Here is a 16,066-nt window from a genome sequence, read left to right as displayed (position 1 = left end):
AGTGATGTTGAGCATTTTTCATGTTTGTTGGCTGTCTGTATGATCTGTTTAGAGAAGTGCCCCTTCAGATCCTTTGCCCATTTTTTAATTGGATTGTTTGTCTTGCTAGTGTTGAGTTGTATAAATTCTTTTTATATTTTGGAAATGAACCCCTTATCAGATGTATTATTGGCAAATATCTTCTCCCACACAGTTGGTTCCATTTTCATCTTGTTGATTGTTTCTTTTGCTGTCTAAAAGCTTTTTATTTTGATATAGTCCCATTTATTTTTCCCCTTGTTTCCCTTGTCCTAGGAGATATGATGGTAAAACATTGCTACGAGAAATGTCCAAGGTTTTACTGCCCATGTCTTCTTCTAGGGTTTTTATGGTTTTATGACTTACATTTAAGTCTTTTATTCATTTTGAGTTTATTCTTATATGTGGTGTAAGTTGTAAACTCATTTGGTGTTTAAGAAAAAAGAAAGGCAACCTCACCAGTGTGGCTCACTTGGTTGGCCATTGTCCTGCAAGGCGAAAGGTCACTGGTTTGATTCCCCGTCAGGGCACATGCCTGGGTTGTGGGTTCAGTCAGTCCCAGACAGGGTGCATGCAAGAGGCAACTGATGTTTCTCTCTCACATTGATGTTTCTCTCCCTTTCTTTTTCTCTCCCTTTCCATCTCCCTAGAAATAATATATAAAATATTTAAAAACAATAAATAGATCATATATAAATAATTTGAAAAAATTCAAAGGAAAACACCTTTTTTTTGTAAAAAAGTAAACAAAACTTTTAATTTTGACCTTAAGAAGAAAATACACCTTATTTTAAGAAATTTGTGAAGATTAGATGACAGTACAGATTACTGTATTTGTCCAGTCACTTCAATACCTACATTCCATTCTGTGTTAAATTAATTTTTGATGAATGTAGCAAGTCATAGAAACTGAAAAGAAATTGCCTTCACTCAGTCTCAAATAGTACAACTTTAAAGGCATCTAATTTTGGCTGGAAAAGCATCAGCTTAGGTGAGGTTATTACTTAGAGACCTTTGGAAAAGTCCTAGGCCATAAACTGGACATATCTGGCATATTTCATTCTTAATTAATTCACTAGACTTAATTCACTAATTAATTAACTTGTTACCAGCATGGCAGTGTGCAATGGACAGGGTTTTATAATGTGGAAGACCTGGATCTATGAGCAGGACAAACGGATATAAAATTTAAAAGGTGCTGCATGGGAGGGGAGTCGGAGGACCCGAACAAGGGCTCAACCGCTCATGACCTCGCTGAGTCCTGCCTCCCTCTAGCTCGTGGGCGCTGAGCCCATCCCAGCGGCCTGACCTGGCCTCTGCCTCTGCAGCACGTGCCTGGGCTATGTTTCCTTAGGTCATAGTTCTCTCTACATCTGATCCAGGCTGTTTTCTCTTGCAGTGTTTCCTCATTTCAGATTCACTCATGATTTTTTTAGACTCATAAGGTTTTTGTTGTTTTGTTAGTTGATTGTATTATGCCAGGGATCACATTACGTGGGTGTGCCTAGACAGGATGATCAATCTAGGCCTTTTTATGTTACATACATCTTTGTTCTCTGATTTTTTTCACTTACCATTTTCTCATAGACATTTTCTAATGTCGCTCTGTTCTCTTTGTAGCTATTATATATAAAGAATGTGTAATAAATATTCCATTGGACAGCAGTACCATAATTTATTTACCCATTTCCTCATTTTTTGATCTGTGGTTCCTTCTGATAATTTTCTTTTATAAGTAATACTGTAGTGAGCATCTCCCTATCTATAGATTTATCCCCCTTTTTAAATAATTTTTTCATCTTTTATTTTATTTTATTTTATTTTTTTAAAGATTTTATTTATTTATTTTTTAGAGAGGGAAAGGAGGGATAGAGAGAGAGAGAGACATCAGTGTGCTGTTGCTGGGGGTCATGGCTTGCAACCCAGGCATGTACCCTGACTGGGAATCGAATCTGCCACACTTTGGTTCGCAGCCCTCGCTGAATCCACTGAGCTATGCCACCCAGGGCGATTTATCCCTTTTTTAAAACTAGTTGTTTAGGATAGATTCCCAGAAGGAAAATTACTAAGTCAAAGACTAAAAAAATTTTCTGCCTTTTGATACTCCTCAAGAGTTATAAAAGGGAGGCATCTCACAGAAAAATAAGGGAGTGAAGATTGCTGAAGAGATTTTAAGGCAAAAGCAAGAAAATTGAGACTATGAAAAGGTGAAGAACAAGCTGCATCTCCAAGTAGGAATTTGAAGTCCTTTGCTGAGCTGACATCCAAGTGTTCTGTTGGTGCAGACGCCCATATCCCACCTCAGTCGTGGAAGACACACTCATTCCGCCCAGAGGACTGCATGTTCTGACTAGCCCCAGGAAGCACAGAGGTGGCAGCCGGACTTGGTAGAGAGCAGAGCAGGAGAGAGAGTCCCTGAGAATGCAGACTGCTGGCAGGCAGAGTAGGAGGGTGGTGTTGAAGGGTTGCAAGCAGGCGGCCGTCTCTGTGCGTTGTTTTGAGAAGAGTTGTTGGCCAGAGTTTAGGCCCATGGGACTGTGGTTATTACATTTAACCTAAAAGCAGTCATGACATTTTTTTTCTAATAGTGCTATTTCTGGAAAACAGTATCCTAACTAATTTTTACTGGTCTCATTTTAGCAATATTTGCTGTACTCACGAGTGTCTTGACAAAAGATGACTGGTGGAACCTCCTTCTAAAGGCCATATACTCCTTATGTGACCTGTCCCGATTTCAGGAGGCTGAGTTACTAGTGGATTCTGCATTGGAGTATTGTTCATTTTACGAACACAAACAAAAACGCAAAGAACTAGAATATTTTGGTCTCTCTGCTGCAATTCTGGACAAAAATTTCAGAAAGGCATACAACTATATCAGGTAACTTTCCAGTAACTTTTTTTTAATTCAGTTCTTTGATAGAGTATTGTATATGTACTTTGACTTACATGCTCAAGAATTAATAAGCTATTTTGTTTTATCTCTCCTGTTGCTTACTGGTTAATTCAATTCTTTGGGGAGTCCCAGACAATATATGAGAACATGAACTCATATACATAACCTCTTCTGCTTTAGCCTCCCCATTTATAAAATGGACATCATAATACTATCAGTTCATAGGGTTATTGTGGAAGTTAAATGATGAGTTTTTTAACAGTGCGTGGCACACATTATTATTATTCAGTGTTCATTGTACTGCAGTTGTAGTGGGAAGGGAGATAAAAAGTGAAACTTAACTCAGTTCTTTTTTTTGGTTTAAAAGGTTTTGTTAAAATGCAGAAACAAGATACAGAAATAATAACTGAAACAGTGTTTTTGGGGGAAACCCTTCCGTGTGTAAAAGGTTTTGCTTAAATAGATTGCAGCACTCTGCCCTTTGGGAGGGTGGTATGTTTCAGTGTTGTTAGGACAGCACTGAACAGTTTAATTCTTAGATATCAGGAAGTTTTTCTTTTTACACTATTTTTTATTATCCCCTTCTTCCTTCAATTTTAGGATAATGGTAATGGAAAATGTCAATAGACCCCAGCTCTGGAACATTTTCAACCAAGTTACCATGCACTCTCAAGAAGTACGGCATCATCGTTTCTGTCTCCGTTTAATGCTGAAAAACCCAGATAATCATGCCCTGTGTGTCTTAAATGGACACAATGCATTCGTATCTGGTAGTTTTAAGCACGCCCTTGGTAAGTGTCCTGGCCCATGACTTTGTCAGGTGTGGACAGTGGGTAGCTAAGAACCTAGCCTTTGGAATGGCAGTGCCTGGCTTCACACTGCTGCTTAGCACTGCAGATTCTCCTGCCCCTGCCTCTGGTTCTGTGTCTCTGAGGTGGAGCTTATAACTGGGCCTGCCTTGTAAACAGCTGTGAAAATTAAATGAGTTAATATAAAGTACTTAAAACAGTGCCTGGCACATATAGTGAGTGGCTATAAGTGTTAGCAATAATCATAATATTTCTTTCTCTGCTGAAGCTTTGGTTTCTAAAGGCTGAAGTCTTTTTTATTTTTAAAAATTTTTATTTTCTCTATTAAAAATAAAAAATTATTTTTAAAGTATAGTTTATTGATTATGCTGTTACAGTTGTCCCAATTTTTTACTCCCCTTTATCCCCCCATCCTCCTTGCACCTCCCTCTACCTTCCAGCATTCCCCCTACCTTAGTTCATGTCCATGGGTTATACATATAAGTTCTTTGGTTTCTCTATTTCCTATACTATTCTTAACCTCTCCCTGTCTATTTTCTACCTACCACTTATGCTTCTTCTTCCCTCTACTCCCCCCCCCAACTCTCTCCCTCCCCATTGATAACCCTCCATGTGATCTCCATTTCTGTGATTCTCTTCCTGTTCTAGTTGTTTGCTTAGATTTTGTTTTTTAGGTTCAGTTGTTGATAGTTATGAGTTTGTTGTCATTTTATGAGTTTGTTGTCATTTTATTGTTCATAGTTTTTGATCTTCTGTTTCTTAGATAAGTCCTTTTAACATTTCATATAATAAGGGCTTGGTGATGATGAACTCCTTTAACTTGACTTTATCTGGGAAGCACTTTATCTGACCTTCCATTCTAAATGATAGCTTTGCTGGATAGAGTAATCTTGGATTTAGGTTCTTGCCTTTCATGACTCAAATATTTCTTTCCAGCCCCTTCATGCTTGCAATGTTTCTTTTGAGAAATCAGCTGATAGTCTGATTGGAACTCCTTTGTAGGTAACTCTTCTTTTCTCTTGCTCCTTTTAAGACTCTCTCCTCTTTAATCTTGGGTTACTTAATTATGATGTGCCTTGGTGGATTCCTCCTTGAGTCCAATTTATTTGGGACTCTCCGTGTTTCCTGGACTTCCTAGAAGTCTATTTCCTTCGCCAGATTGGGGAAGTTCTCCTTCATTATTTGTTCACGTAAGTTTTCAATTTCTTGCTCTTCCTCTTCTCCTTCTGATCTCCTTATGATTTTGATGTTGGAATGTTTAAAGTTGTCCCATCCCAGAGGTTCCTAAGCATCTCCTCATTTTTTTGAATTCTTCATTCTGTTACTGTTGGATATTTATTTCTTCCTTTTGTTCAAAGTCATTACTTTGAACCCCAGTTTCCTTTCCTTCACTGTGGGTTCCCTGTATATTTTGCTTTATTTCACTTTGCGTAGCCTTCATTTCTTCCTTCATTTTGTGACCAAGCTCAGTCAATTCTGTGAGCATCCTGATTACCAGGGCTTTAAACTCTCCATCAGGCAGGTTGTCTGTCTCCTCATTGCTTAGCTCTTTTTCTGGACTTTGGCTCTGTTGTTTCATTTGGGCCATACTTCTTTGTCATGGCACACCAGTCTGGATGAATGCTTCTTTAACTCCTTGGTTGTTGGTGCTTCATGCAGATTTGTATTCTGGCAGTTTTGGTTGTTTATTGTTTTTAAATTGGTTGTTATCCTTCTCTTGGTTGTGCAAGGAAGTAAAGCATTTCTACGTACACCTCCATTTTGGCCAGAACCTAAAAACCTATTTTTATTTTTATTTTTATTTTTATTTTTATTAAATTAAATTTTATTTTGTATTTTTAAAAATTAAATTTAAAACTTTTTATTTTTTATTTTTAAAATTTAAATTTATTTTAAAGGTAAACCACTCTCCCTACTTAGGCTTGTTTTTAAACAATTTTCATTCAATTGGATGTTTTGCTACCTGATTTTAATTTACTATAGTACAAAAAAGGATTTAAGATTTGCTGATAGTTTATTCCTTTGGGAGAAAAGTCTTCATATCAAGATGTATTTACATAGTGCTTACTAATTCTAATTAAATCCAGGTATCAGAAGAAAACAAGTAGAAAAATACCTAATGAAAGGTTTAAAATTAAAATGAGGCACATGTATCTTCTGCTACCTGAAAACCAGCATTACCAACTACACTTCTGAATAAACTGTGGTTTGGCGATTTTAATACTTTTTTTCTATGTGTGTGGCTGGTGCTTTTATAATTGTTCAGTCAGTAACCTCGAACATCAGATGTTTAAAATCTCCACTGTGTGTGCTGTTTGGAATTGTTAGTTTAATATTAAGAAAATAGGGATTAATTTTATTTTCTATATTTAGAAATTTACAGAAGGTAAAAATAGAATGTCCAAATGGTAGTCTACCAGTCAGTGCTGCTAAAGAGATTTTGTGGTGTCATTCTTCCTGGAATAGAAGCTGGAAAGAATAGAAGTTTTTACATATTATGTACATTTTATATATGTATGTATAAATATATATACACACACATATATAAAGTATATATATGAGATAAGTTATAGATCCTTTTATAAGAAAAATTTGCTTAAATTTCCTCATTTCATATTGGTAAACTTTTGACATGACATGATTGTATATGTACAATACATGGAATTCACAAAAACCCAAAATCTTATTTATTTTTTAAATACATTTTATTGATTATGCTATTACAGTTGTCCCATTTTCCCCTCTTCATTCCCCTCCACCCTGCACACCCTCTCCCACACACATTCCCCCCCTTTAGTTCATGTCCATGTGTTATAAGTTCTTTAGCTTCTACATTTCCCATACTATTCTTGCCCTCCCCCTATCTGTTTTCTGCCTACCATCTCTGCCACTTATTCTCTGTACCTTTCCCCCCCTCTCTCCTCCTCCCACTCCCCTGTTGCTAACCCTCCATGTGATCTCCACTTCTGTGGTTCTGTTCCTGTTCTAGTTGATTGCTTAGTTAATTTTTGTTTTTCTTTTAGGTGTGGTTGTTAATAATTGTGAGTTTGCTGTCATTTTACTATACATGTTTTTTTATCTTCTTTTTTCTTAGATAAGTCCCTTTAACATTTCATAAAATAAGGGCTTGGTGATGATGAACTCCTTGAACTTGACCTTATCTGAGAAGCACTTTATCTGCCCTTCCATTCTAAATGAAAGCTTTGCTGGATAGAGCAACCTTGGATGTTAGATCCTTGCCTTTGATGACTTGGAATACTTCTTTCCAGCCCCTTCTTGCCTGTAAGGTCTCTTTTGAGAAATCAGCTGACAGTCTGATGGGAGCTCCTCTGTAGGTTACTGTCTCCTTGTCTCTTGCTACTTCTAGGATTCTCTCCTTCATTTTTACCTTGGCTAATGTAATTCTGATGTGCCTTGGTGTGTTCCTCTTTGGGTCCAACTTCTTTGGGACTCTCTGAGCTTCCTGGACTTCCTGGAAGTCTATTTCCTTTGCCAGATTGGGGAAGTTCTCCTTTATTATTTGTTCCAGTAACTTTTCCACTTGTTGCTCTTCCTCTTCCTCTTCTGTACCCCTATAATTCAGATGTTGGAATGTTTAAAGATGTCCTGGAGGTTCCTAAGCCTCTCCTCATTTTTTTGACTTCTTGTTTCTTCATTCTTTTCTGTTTGGTTGTTTCTTTCTTCCTTCTGGTCCACTCTATTGATTTGAGTCCCAGTTTTTTTTCCCATCACTATTGGTTCCCTGTGCATTTTTCTTCATTTCTCTCTCTCATTGTAGCCTTCATTTGTTCATCTAATTTGCGACCAAATTCAGCCAATTCTGTGAGCACCCTGATCACCAGTGCTTTGAACTGCACATCTGATAGGTTGGCTATCTCTTGGTCGCTTAGTTGTATTTGCTTTGGAGCTTTGATCTGTTCTTCCCTTTGGGGCATTTTTTTTTTTGGTCTTGTTGTACCTGTTACACATGAGGGGCAGATCCTTAGGTGTTCACCAGGGCAGGGCAACCCAGTGGTTGTGTTGTGATGCTGTATGTGGGTGCAGGGTCCGAGATGGAACAATGGCGCTTGCTCCGCTCTCTGTTGGATTTCACTCCCTTCTGTCGCTTCCCCCAAGCAAACTGTGCCTTTCTGGTGCTAATTCCCATGTGGGTGGGCTTATGCACAGACTAGGACCCCGTGGGTCTCTGCAGTGAACTCTCCTGTGAGGCTGGGAGTTTCTCCTGGCACCTCAACCCCCACAGGTGTTTTCAGTCAGTGCCCTGAGGCTCTGTTTCCCGGCGCTGGGACCCTGGGTTGCGCGGTGTGTGTCACTCCCCAGTTTCACCTGGTTTATCTGTGCATGAATGGTGGACCGCCCGGTCAGCCAGCCACCTAGGGTGTAGTGCCTCACTTCACGGTCGCCACCTCACTGGGTCTGCCCGTTGCCACCCCTCGCCCAGGTTCTGCCTGCTGTGGTCTTGTGCGCCTGGGATGCTTTATGCACCCAGTGCCATTGCTTTTTGTGTCACAACCCCTCTCTTCCCAGCTTCCCGACTCGGCCCCTCCTACTAGTCTGATGAATGTGTCTATTTTCACTCCTTGGTGTCAGACTTCCATACAGTTCAGTTTTCTATCAGTTCTGGTTGTTATTTTGTTTCTAAATTGTCCTTATTTTGGTTGTTTGAGGAGGCACAGTGTATTTACCTATGCCTCCATCTTGGCCGGAAGTCCCCAAAATCTTACTTTATCATTCAATACATTTAGCTTTTCCCAGGAAAAACAAAGTAGCTGTTATATTTAGAAAAACAACACCCATTGTCTAAAAACAAAACACTATTTTTTTCACCTCTGTGATCCATTACATTTGACTTTATAAGACAGATCAATTGATTTTATGAAAGAATTCATCAAAAGACATATTCCTTCATTGCTTTTAAAATAGCTTTAAGGTCATAAGATCATAAGATAGATTTATGATCACAATTGATAAATTGCTTGTTTTGGAAGTGTTAACTCTACATGAAAGTGTCTAGTTGTACCTAAAAGAATGTTACTTTTAGCCTTGGCTGATGTGGCTTAATGGATTCAGTGCCATCCTGTGAAACAAAGTGCTGCTGGTTCAATTCCCAGTCGGCACATACCTGGGTTGCAGGCCAGGTCCCCAGTTGGCATGCAAGAGGCAACACACATTGATGTTTGTCTCCCTCCCTTTCTCCCTTCCCCTCTCTCTGAAAATAAATAAATAAAAATCTTTTAAAAAATATTAATTTTAGTTACTTATGTTTAATATTTGTGCTCTGTATACATTCATGGGTAAATCCTTCTAATTTTGTTCTATGTTATATACTATTTTAAAATTCAAATTTGTATCTGGTTGATATTTTAGAATGTACACTTGGATATGTTAACTATCAGTAATGCTTGTTTAGCCTTAAAATGTATTAGAATAAGTGTTGGAGAAATAAGGAACTATGTTCTTGTTACATCATCTACTATCACTGTTCATTTTTCAGGCCAGTATGTACAAGCCTTTCGCACCGATCCCCACCAACCTCTCTATAGCCTGTGTATAGGCCTAACCTTTATTCACATGGCATCTCAGAAGTATGTGTTAAGGAGACATGCTCTTGTTGTGCAGGTAATTAATTTGGATTTCTCATTACTTGATGATATGTTCTTTAAAAATGAATATATGTTCATTCATTCATTTAAAAATGAATGAATGAATGAATGCTTGCTTGCTTAATGTTTGCTATCCTGCTCCAACAGTAATACCTGCTTAGTACACATGTTGGTATCTCCAGCACCTACCCCTCTGTTCAGCACTCATGGACTCGGCTCCTGCAGGTACTCCTGCCGCAGACTTGTGCAGCCGCGTAGTAAAAGGCCCACAGCCAGATCCTGTGGGGAGAAGATACAGGTGGAGTCAGAGGGGAACCTGTGCAGACCTCCTCGTACTTGAACCCCTAATGCCTCAAGTCTTCTAGGTCCTAAGGATTTATTTACTTTAAATTAGTTTTAAAAAATATAATATGTATACAGTAATGTATAAATATGTGACTGTGTACTGTTTCTTTACGTCATCACCAACAAATTTTCTCCTAAAGTTTTCTTGTTTCTTACAGCAGTTTGGAATTACCTTTTCATTCTCTGTACTTTTTTGTAGTTTGTCTTCTCTAATAAGAGTATACAATTCAAGCCCTGGCTGGTGTAGCTCAGTGGATTGAGTGCTGGCCTGCAAACCAAAGGGTTGCTGGTTGGATTCCCAGTCAGGGCACATGCCTGGGTTGTGGGCCAGGTCCCCAGTAGGGGGCGTGTGGGAGGCAACCGCACCTTGATGTTTCTCTCCCTTTCTTTCTCCCTCCCTTCTCCTCTGTCTAACAATAAATTACTTAAATAACCTAAAAAAAGAAAAGAATATACAATCCAAGATCAGAGGTCTTATCTGTCTTGCTCACTACTGTATTTTCAACCCTTTTGTTCTTACAATTGCACTTTTTATATGTATATATTTGATGCATGTATAAGTATATTTTTAAGTAGTTAGCAAAGGAAAGAAAGTATTGGCTGGGTTGGGTAGCAGGATTTGGTAAAGGATTTTTGTTTGTTTTTTAAAAATAAAATGGTGAAAAGAAACCCTAAATTAAAGTGATGGTAATTGTTAAAACTGGGTATTGGTGTTCATTATAGTGTTTTTACTTGTATATACTTGAAAATTTCCATAATCACCTCAGTGGGTAGTTTGGCTGTGTTAAGTGATGTAGGATTGTTTATACATTAAACAGGTAGGTAGTGAACACCCATTGTGCCGGGACAGGGGTGGAGAGCCGAGGAAGCACAGAGGCAGAGTTGCCTGCCCATGTGAAGCTTATGAAGTTGATAGGTAAAAATTGAACGGAAATTTTTATGGATTAACTCATTATTAATAGTTCAATTCTGTAGTTTTTAGGCCTGGTAGGATAAAAATTCAGTTCCTTGGATAATGTTGCATTCAACATCCGTTCATTATAATGATGATGCGATGCTGTAGGAACTTACTCGGGTTTATATCAGCCTATGGTAAAACTGGTTTCATTTTCCGTCATTTTGCTTAAAGTTGCAACCTATCAATGACATTAAAAAAGTACAAATCACTTTTATAGTTTAATTGTAGGTTTTCAGTAGTTGAAGTGGAACAAGAAGTAATGGGTAGATGGGATTTTGTTGTACTAATCTCTCATGTCGGTTAAACAGTTTTCATTGGAAAAAAAAATTTAAAGGCAAGTTTTATTGTAAACAGCACAATTCTTAAGTTGTTTTAATTTCTCATGAATCTATGTCCTCATGCTATAGGACTATAGTTTTCATTTGTCCTACTAAAAAAGCTAATTTCAGATATTTTAACTTATCTTTCCTACCTTTATATGTATACTATAAGAGTAAAATTTTTCATGTTTTCTTACTTCTACCTTTATTTAATATTATATAGACAGTATATACCTGGGCTCTATAGTGATTGATGTGATAAAAATGTTTGAAATGTAACATAATATAAAAAGAACCAATTTCTCTTTCCCATTTCAATGTTTTCATCATTTTTTTGTAGTTTTTATGCTTGATGATTCATAGTCTAAGAAATAATGTGGACACCCATATTACCTACATTTTTTAAATATATTTTTTTAATTGTTCAAGTATGGTTTTCTGCCTTTTACTCCCATCCCAGCCAATGCCCCCAGTCCTCCCCACCTCCCTCCCATTTCTACCTCCCCTGGTTTTCGTCCGTGTGTCCTTTATACTTGCTCCTGCAAATCACAACATATTTTATTAGTTTTTTTAGCTGTCAAGATTATCCTCATAAACTTGTTAAAAATTTCTTAAAATGCAGCAGGTAACTTTTTTTTATTGTATCAGAGGACCTTCAAGTTCATTTGGGTTGCAGTGATTCATCCGGTATTACTGTTTCTTCTTTTCAGATTTTGGCTTTTAGTTTGTCATTTTAAAGTATGAAGATCTGATATTTCTCTGAGATCAGTAGTTTGTTTTCTGTACTTAACAGAGAACCATGCTTTTCAGTGGAGTAGAGGTCATATGCACATACACAAATGGGTTCTTTTATTATGCAGAAGTATGATTTGTTTATTGAACATAACTTTTTGTCCCTAAAAATGCATTAATTTTAAAGAATTCATGAATTTTTATTTATTTGTGAAGGAACATTTGTGGTAATTTATTATATAGCAGATCACCCAGGAAATAATTGCATTTTAAATTCTATTCTCACAAATTAGTTGATTTACTCTTAATTCTCAGTAATATATTTATTTACCATATTTTCCCACGTATAATGCACGCCCACATTTTGACCCAAACTTTCAGGAAAAAAATCTTTTGTTTTTAATTTTTTAATTCAATTATTCATTTATTTATACTTAGATACTTGGGCTTCTTTTTGTATTATAAAATAATTTTAGCATTTATTTTTGAACATATTATGATACAAGAAATTTTATGTAACAAATAATTACAAAACAGAAGAACAGATACAAGGTACTTCAGGTACTACCCATGTTTGATGCGCATCCTTATTTTCTCCTCAAAAAAGTGTGCATTATACACAGCAAAATATGGGTACTTACTTCATAGGACACTTGCACTGTCGCGGTCTGTAACTGTCTGTGGGTGACAGAAGTTGCAGCTGCATGGAGGGAAAAGGTGAACATGGGAAGAGCTGTGACCCATGGGAGCCTCATTATTGCAGCTGCAGCCACTCTGAAACTGTCCGTGTCTCCCTCCCAAAGGCTTTATTTATTGTAGCCTTTGAGCCAGAAGCTTTTGAGGTTGGGGGGACAAGTTTGGGGCTAAGAGGTTTTTAAGGAAGATCCTACATGGACGACAGTGTGGTGACTGCAGCAAGGGGTGAAAGGGGGACAAGTGGTAATGAAAAAACTACAATAAAAATTTTTAAATGAAAACAAGGTAAGTCCTGAGAAGTAACTTACAAAAGACACCACTTACTGAGAAAGGTTAGGCGTGCTCAGGTGAGCTTGCCCCTGGAGATATAACCTTTCTAATGTGTCATCGTTATGAGGGCTCAGATTTTCTGTTTTGCTCAAGCTTTTAGACATGTATTTCAAACCAAAAAGTTTAAAAGTTTATTGGCTCCAAAAAGCCAATTTGAAGCCGTGTGTGTGTGTGTGTGTGTGTGTGTGTGTATCTCCTGTGTTTTTATAGACTATGGATCTTTGATAGCCAGTTGTAACGTTTCTATGAATATTTCTGTCTTTAGCTTAAAAAAGCAACCATTCCTTCACACCCTCAGAAGAGCTCCTGCCTGCACCGCGGTGTGGCAGCACACTGCACGCGCGTTCTTTCCGGGCGGGACCGTGTCTTTTAATGTTTGTCTTCCCACACCCGGCACATACAGTGGTGCATGCTTGTGAAATGAGTGAACTACTAAATCACTTGTCTTTTTCTTTTTCGTAGGGCTTTTCCTTTCTTAATCGATACCTTAGTCTACGTGGGCCCTGCCAGGAATCGTTCTACAATTTGGGCCGGGGCCATCACCAGCTGGGGCTGATTCATCTTGCAATCCATTATTATCAGAAGGCCCTGGAGGTCCCTCCACTGGTGGTTGAGGTATTGTATGATTTAGAAGGCCGAAGAGCTGCTTCATTTCATATGTAAATAAGTGCACTTAGCCCAGTGTTGTGGTCCAGACAGTGAAATATGTAATTATGTTCAGCAACAAGTCAGTCTTTGACACCCTGGCTTTCTTCCTGATCAGCAGTGACACGGACATATGACTTATGATTGTGACCCTTTTAATTATCCTAAGATAGCCTGTGTGGTTTCCAGGCAGACATGAAGCCTGAATATTGAGTAATATAGTCCTTGTTCATTTTCAAGTTCAAGTGTAACTAACATTTCTTTCTAAAGATGCAAAACCATTTTTTTAGATGATGTAGTATAGGGTAAACTGTTGCAAATACTATAATTGTGTTTAAAGTCTAATTTTTAATTTCTGAAGAAAATTGTATGTTTTTATTACTTTTTTAAACTTATACTCATAATCCCCACATTCTTTCACCTGTTTGCTCTTACACTTGTTCAACTTTGGTTGTTAAGCAAATGAATACATACATTTATAGTTATGCTAATGAAATATATACACTTTGGTGCTCTTTATTACATACCTTTACATATTGCTCCTTAAGCTTTATAAATATCATTTTTCTTTGTTGCAGATATTTTTCAATGGGGAGGATTAGAAACAGAGATCTAATCTACTCTGTCGAGTTCATTTCTTTGTTATTTAAGTAAAAAAAAAAAAAAGGCAGTAACACCCCCATGGTGATCATTATTACTAGTGTGGTGTGTATCCTCCTAGACAGACCTGTTCTTTGTATGCCTTCCTGTTACCCAGGACAGGTATTTTCCCCGCATCTGGTCTTTTGTGTTATAATTTATTTTTGTCCTTGTAGCAGTTTTATGTTTTTTTATGAAGTCATGTCTGTTCATCTTTCCCTGTATAGTTTCTACTTTTGCTATTATTCTTACAAGGGCTTTTCCTATCCAACATTATATTATCATATTATTCAAGTATTTTTTTCTTTTATGGTTTCATTGTTTTACTTTTAAATCCTTAATTCATGTGGAGTTTATTCTGCTGTGGCTTGTGGGTGAGACTTTTTCTTCAATTTATGGGTTGGACATTTAAAAATATTTGATGAAAGAGTTACTGTAATGGTTAACTGAATCAGCATTATCTGATAAAAATTTAAATCTAAGGTAGGTGCACAACTTTATAATTTTTTTAGTATTATGAATTGTAATGGCCTTTCGAGCACTTACAAAACTGTTTATTTACCATAAAAGTGTCCTGCTTGTCAGTCTGAAATGTAACTCATTCGGGTATTTCTCCCCCTAGGGCATAGAAGCTGACCAGGTGGACTTGCGGAGAGACATCGCCTACAACCTGTCTCTCATTTACCAGAACAGCGGGAATGTCAGGATGGCTCAGAAGCTGCTGTACACCTATTGTTCCATATGAGGCACTCCGCCGCGGGGGGAGTCTCGGGCAGCTGCTGTGCCTGGATCCACATTTTCTGTCTCCAGGCTTATTATTCACCTCAAGGTGGAAACGATGATTTTAGAACTGTGTATTTCATATTTAATATGTGATAATGGTCTTTTGGTAGATATGCAGAAATCATCATTCCTACAAGAATTTGCGTATTGTTCTGTCATTTTCCTTTGGCATTGTTTAGTGCAGTTTCTTTCAGAGCTGAAGTGGGCAGTAGTAACCTTTGAGTCAACTGACAGTTGAATAGTAATTTGTCACTCGTACAATTTTTCATCTGCACATTTAATACTGTGTGTTAAACCCCTATTACATGTCAGGCATGTGACAGGTGCTTGGAACACAGCAGTAAGGCAGATGTGACCTCCCAGTGTAATTCCTTAAATGCAGAACTTGAGCATGTATTTATTTGAAAGAAAAGTTTATCACATTTCTGCATACATCATCATTGTCAGTCACTCATTCCTCAGTTCCCTGTTACTACTGCAAGGGTAGTTTTTCAAATGCATAGGAAAAAAGGCTGCTTTTATTAAAGGAAAGACAAATTGGGAATATTTCTGATGGTGACACATAATTCACTTAACTCTAACAAAATTATTTGAAATGGTTAAGTGGTAGGAAGACAAATAATTGAGTTAATGTTTTACTTTTCATCTGTATGTATCTTAGCCTGAGACCTGGGAGGCTGGGATTAATTCAGATCAGTGTGCTCCGAGGCAAAGTAAAAAATGCATTTACTGTTTGACAGGGGCTTTCTGACAAAAAAAGAAAAGAGGGGACCGTGTTCAATGAAATGACCTGGTTTCCATTTCAAGATCACTGGGAATCTAGGAAGACTGAGAGTTGTATTGGGTTGGCGGAAAGTCCATTAGTTTTTTCCATAAAAGACACATTTTCCATTTTCATCAATAACTTCATTGGTTTGGATATTTTGAGTATGTCAGTTATCTCCTTCTATTTTTGGCTTCTAGCAGCTAGAGGCCAGAGGTGCTGCTAAACATCTTCCAATGCATAAGACAGCCCCACAGCAAAAAGTCATTTGGCCACAATGTCAATAGTACCAAGAAACTTCACAAACCACTTTTGACATGTCCATCACTTACAGCACGTTCTCCATACACTGCACAAGTCTTCTTGCATTTCAGTTGTGTTTCTACCTTTCTTGAAATAATAAAGCATAATGTGCTGAAAATGTTGCATATTTTCTTCTGTCTTCAGTATTAGAATGGCTATACAAAAATTCACCAATTTCAGTGTTTTTTTTAAAACAAGCTGTTACAACAGCTGTCACAATGCAGTCTAA

The 16,066-nt window shown here is 37.5% G+C and overlaps 1 protein-coding gene across 1 annotated transcript in view; it reads left to right on the top strand.

The window, feature by feature from the left end:
• Nucleotides 1–15,865, top strand: part of GTF3C3 (general transcription factor IIIC subunit 3) — a 36,603-nt gene extending 20,738 nt beyond the window's left edge. The window contains exons 14-18 of the mRNA XM_045833756.1: nucleotides 2,659–2,896; nucleotides 3,512–3,702; nucleotides 9,215–9,339; nucleotides 13,167–13,319; nucleotides 14,611–15,865. Of these exons, the coding sequence (XP_045689712.1) occupies nucleotides 2,659–2,896; nucleotides 3,512–3,702; nucleotides 9,215–9,339; nucleotides 13,167–13,319; nucleotides 14,611–14,733 (830 nt within the window). The 3' untranslated portion in view covers nucleotides 14,734–15,865. The remainder of the gene's footprint in view (nucleotides 1–2,658; nucleotides 2,897–3,511; nucleotides 3,703–9,214; nucleotides 9,340–13,166; nucleotides 13,320–14,610) is intronic.
• The last annotated feature ends 201 nt before the right edge of the window (nucleotides 15,866–16,066 follow it).

The sequence above is a fragment of the Phyllostomus hastatus genome, unplaced genomic scaffold, assembly GCF_019186645.2.
Source record: "Phyllostomus hastatus isolate PE091 unplaced genomic scaffold, TTU_PhHast_1.1 phas_contig_1741, whole genome shotgun sequence".
NCBI classification, from domain to species: Eukaryota; Metazoa; Chordata; class Mammalia; order Chiroptera; family Phyllostomidae; genus Phyllostomus; species Phyllostomus hastatus.
This window is presented reverse-complemented; position numbering and strand designations above follow the sequence as displayed.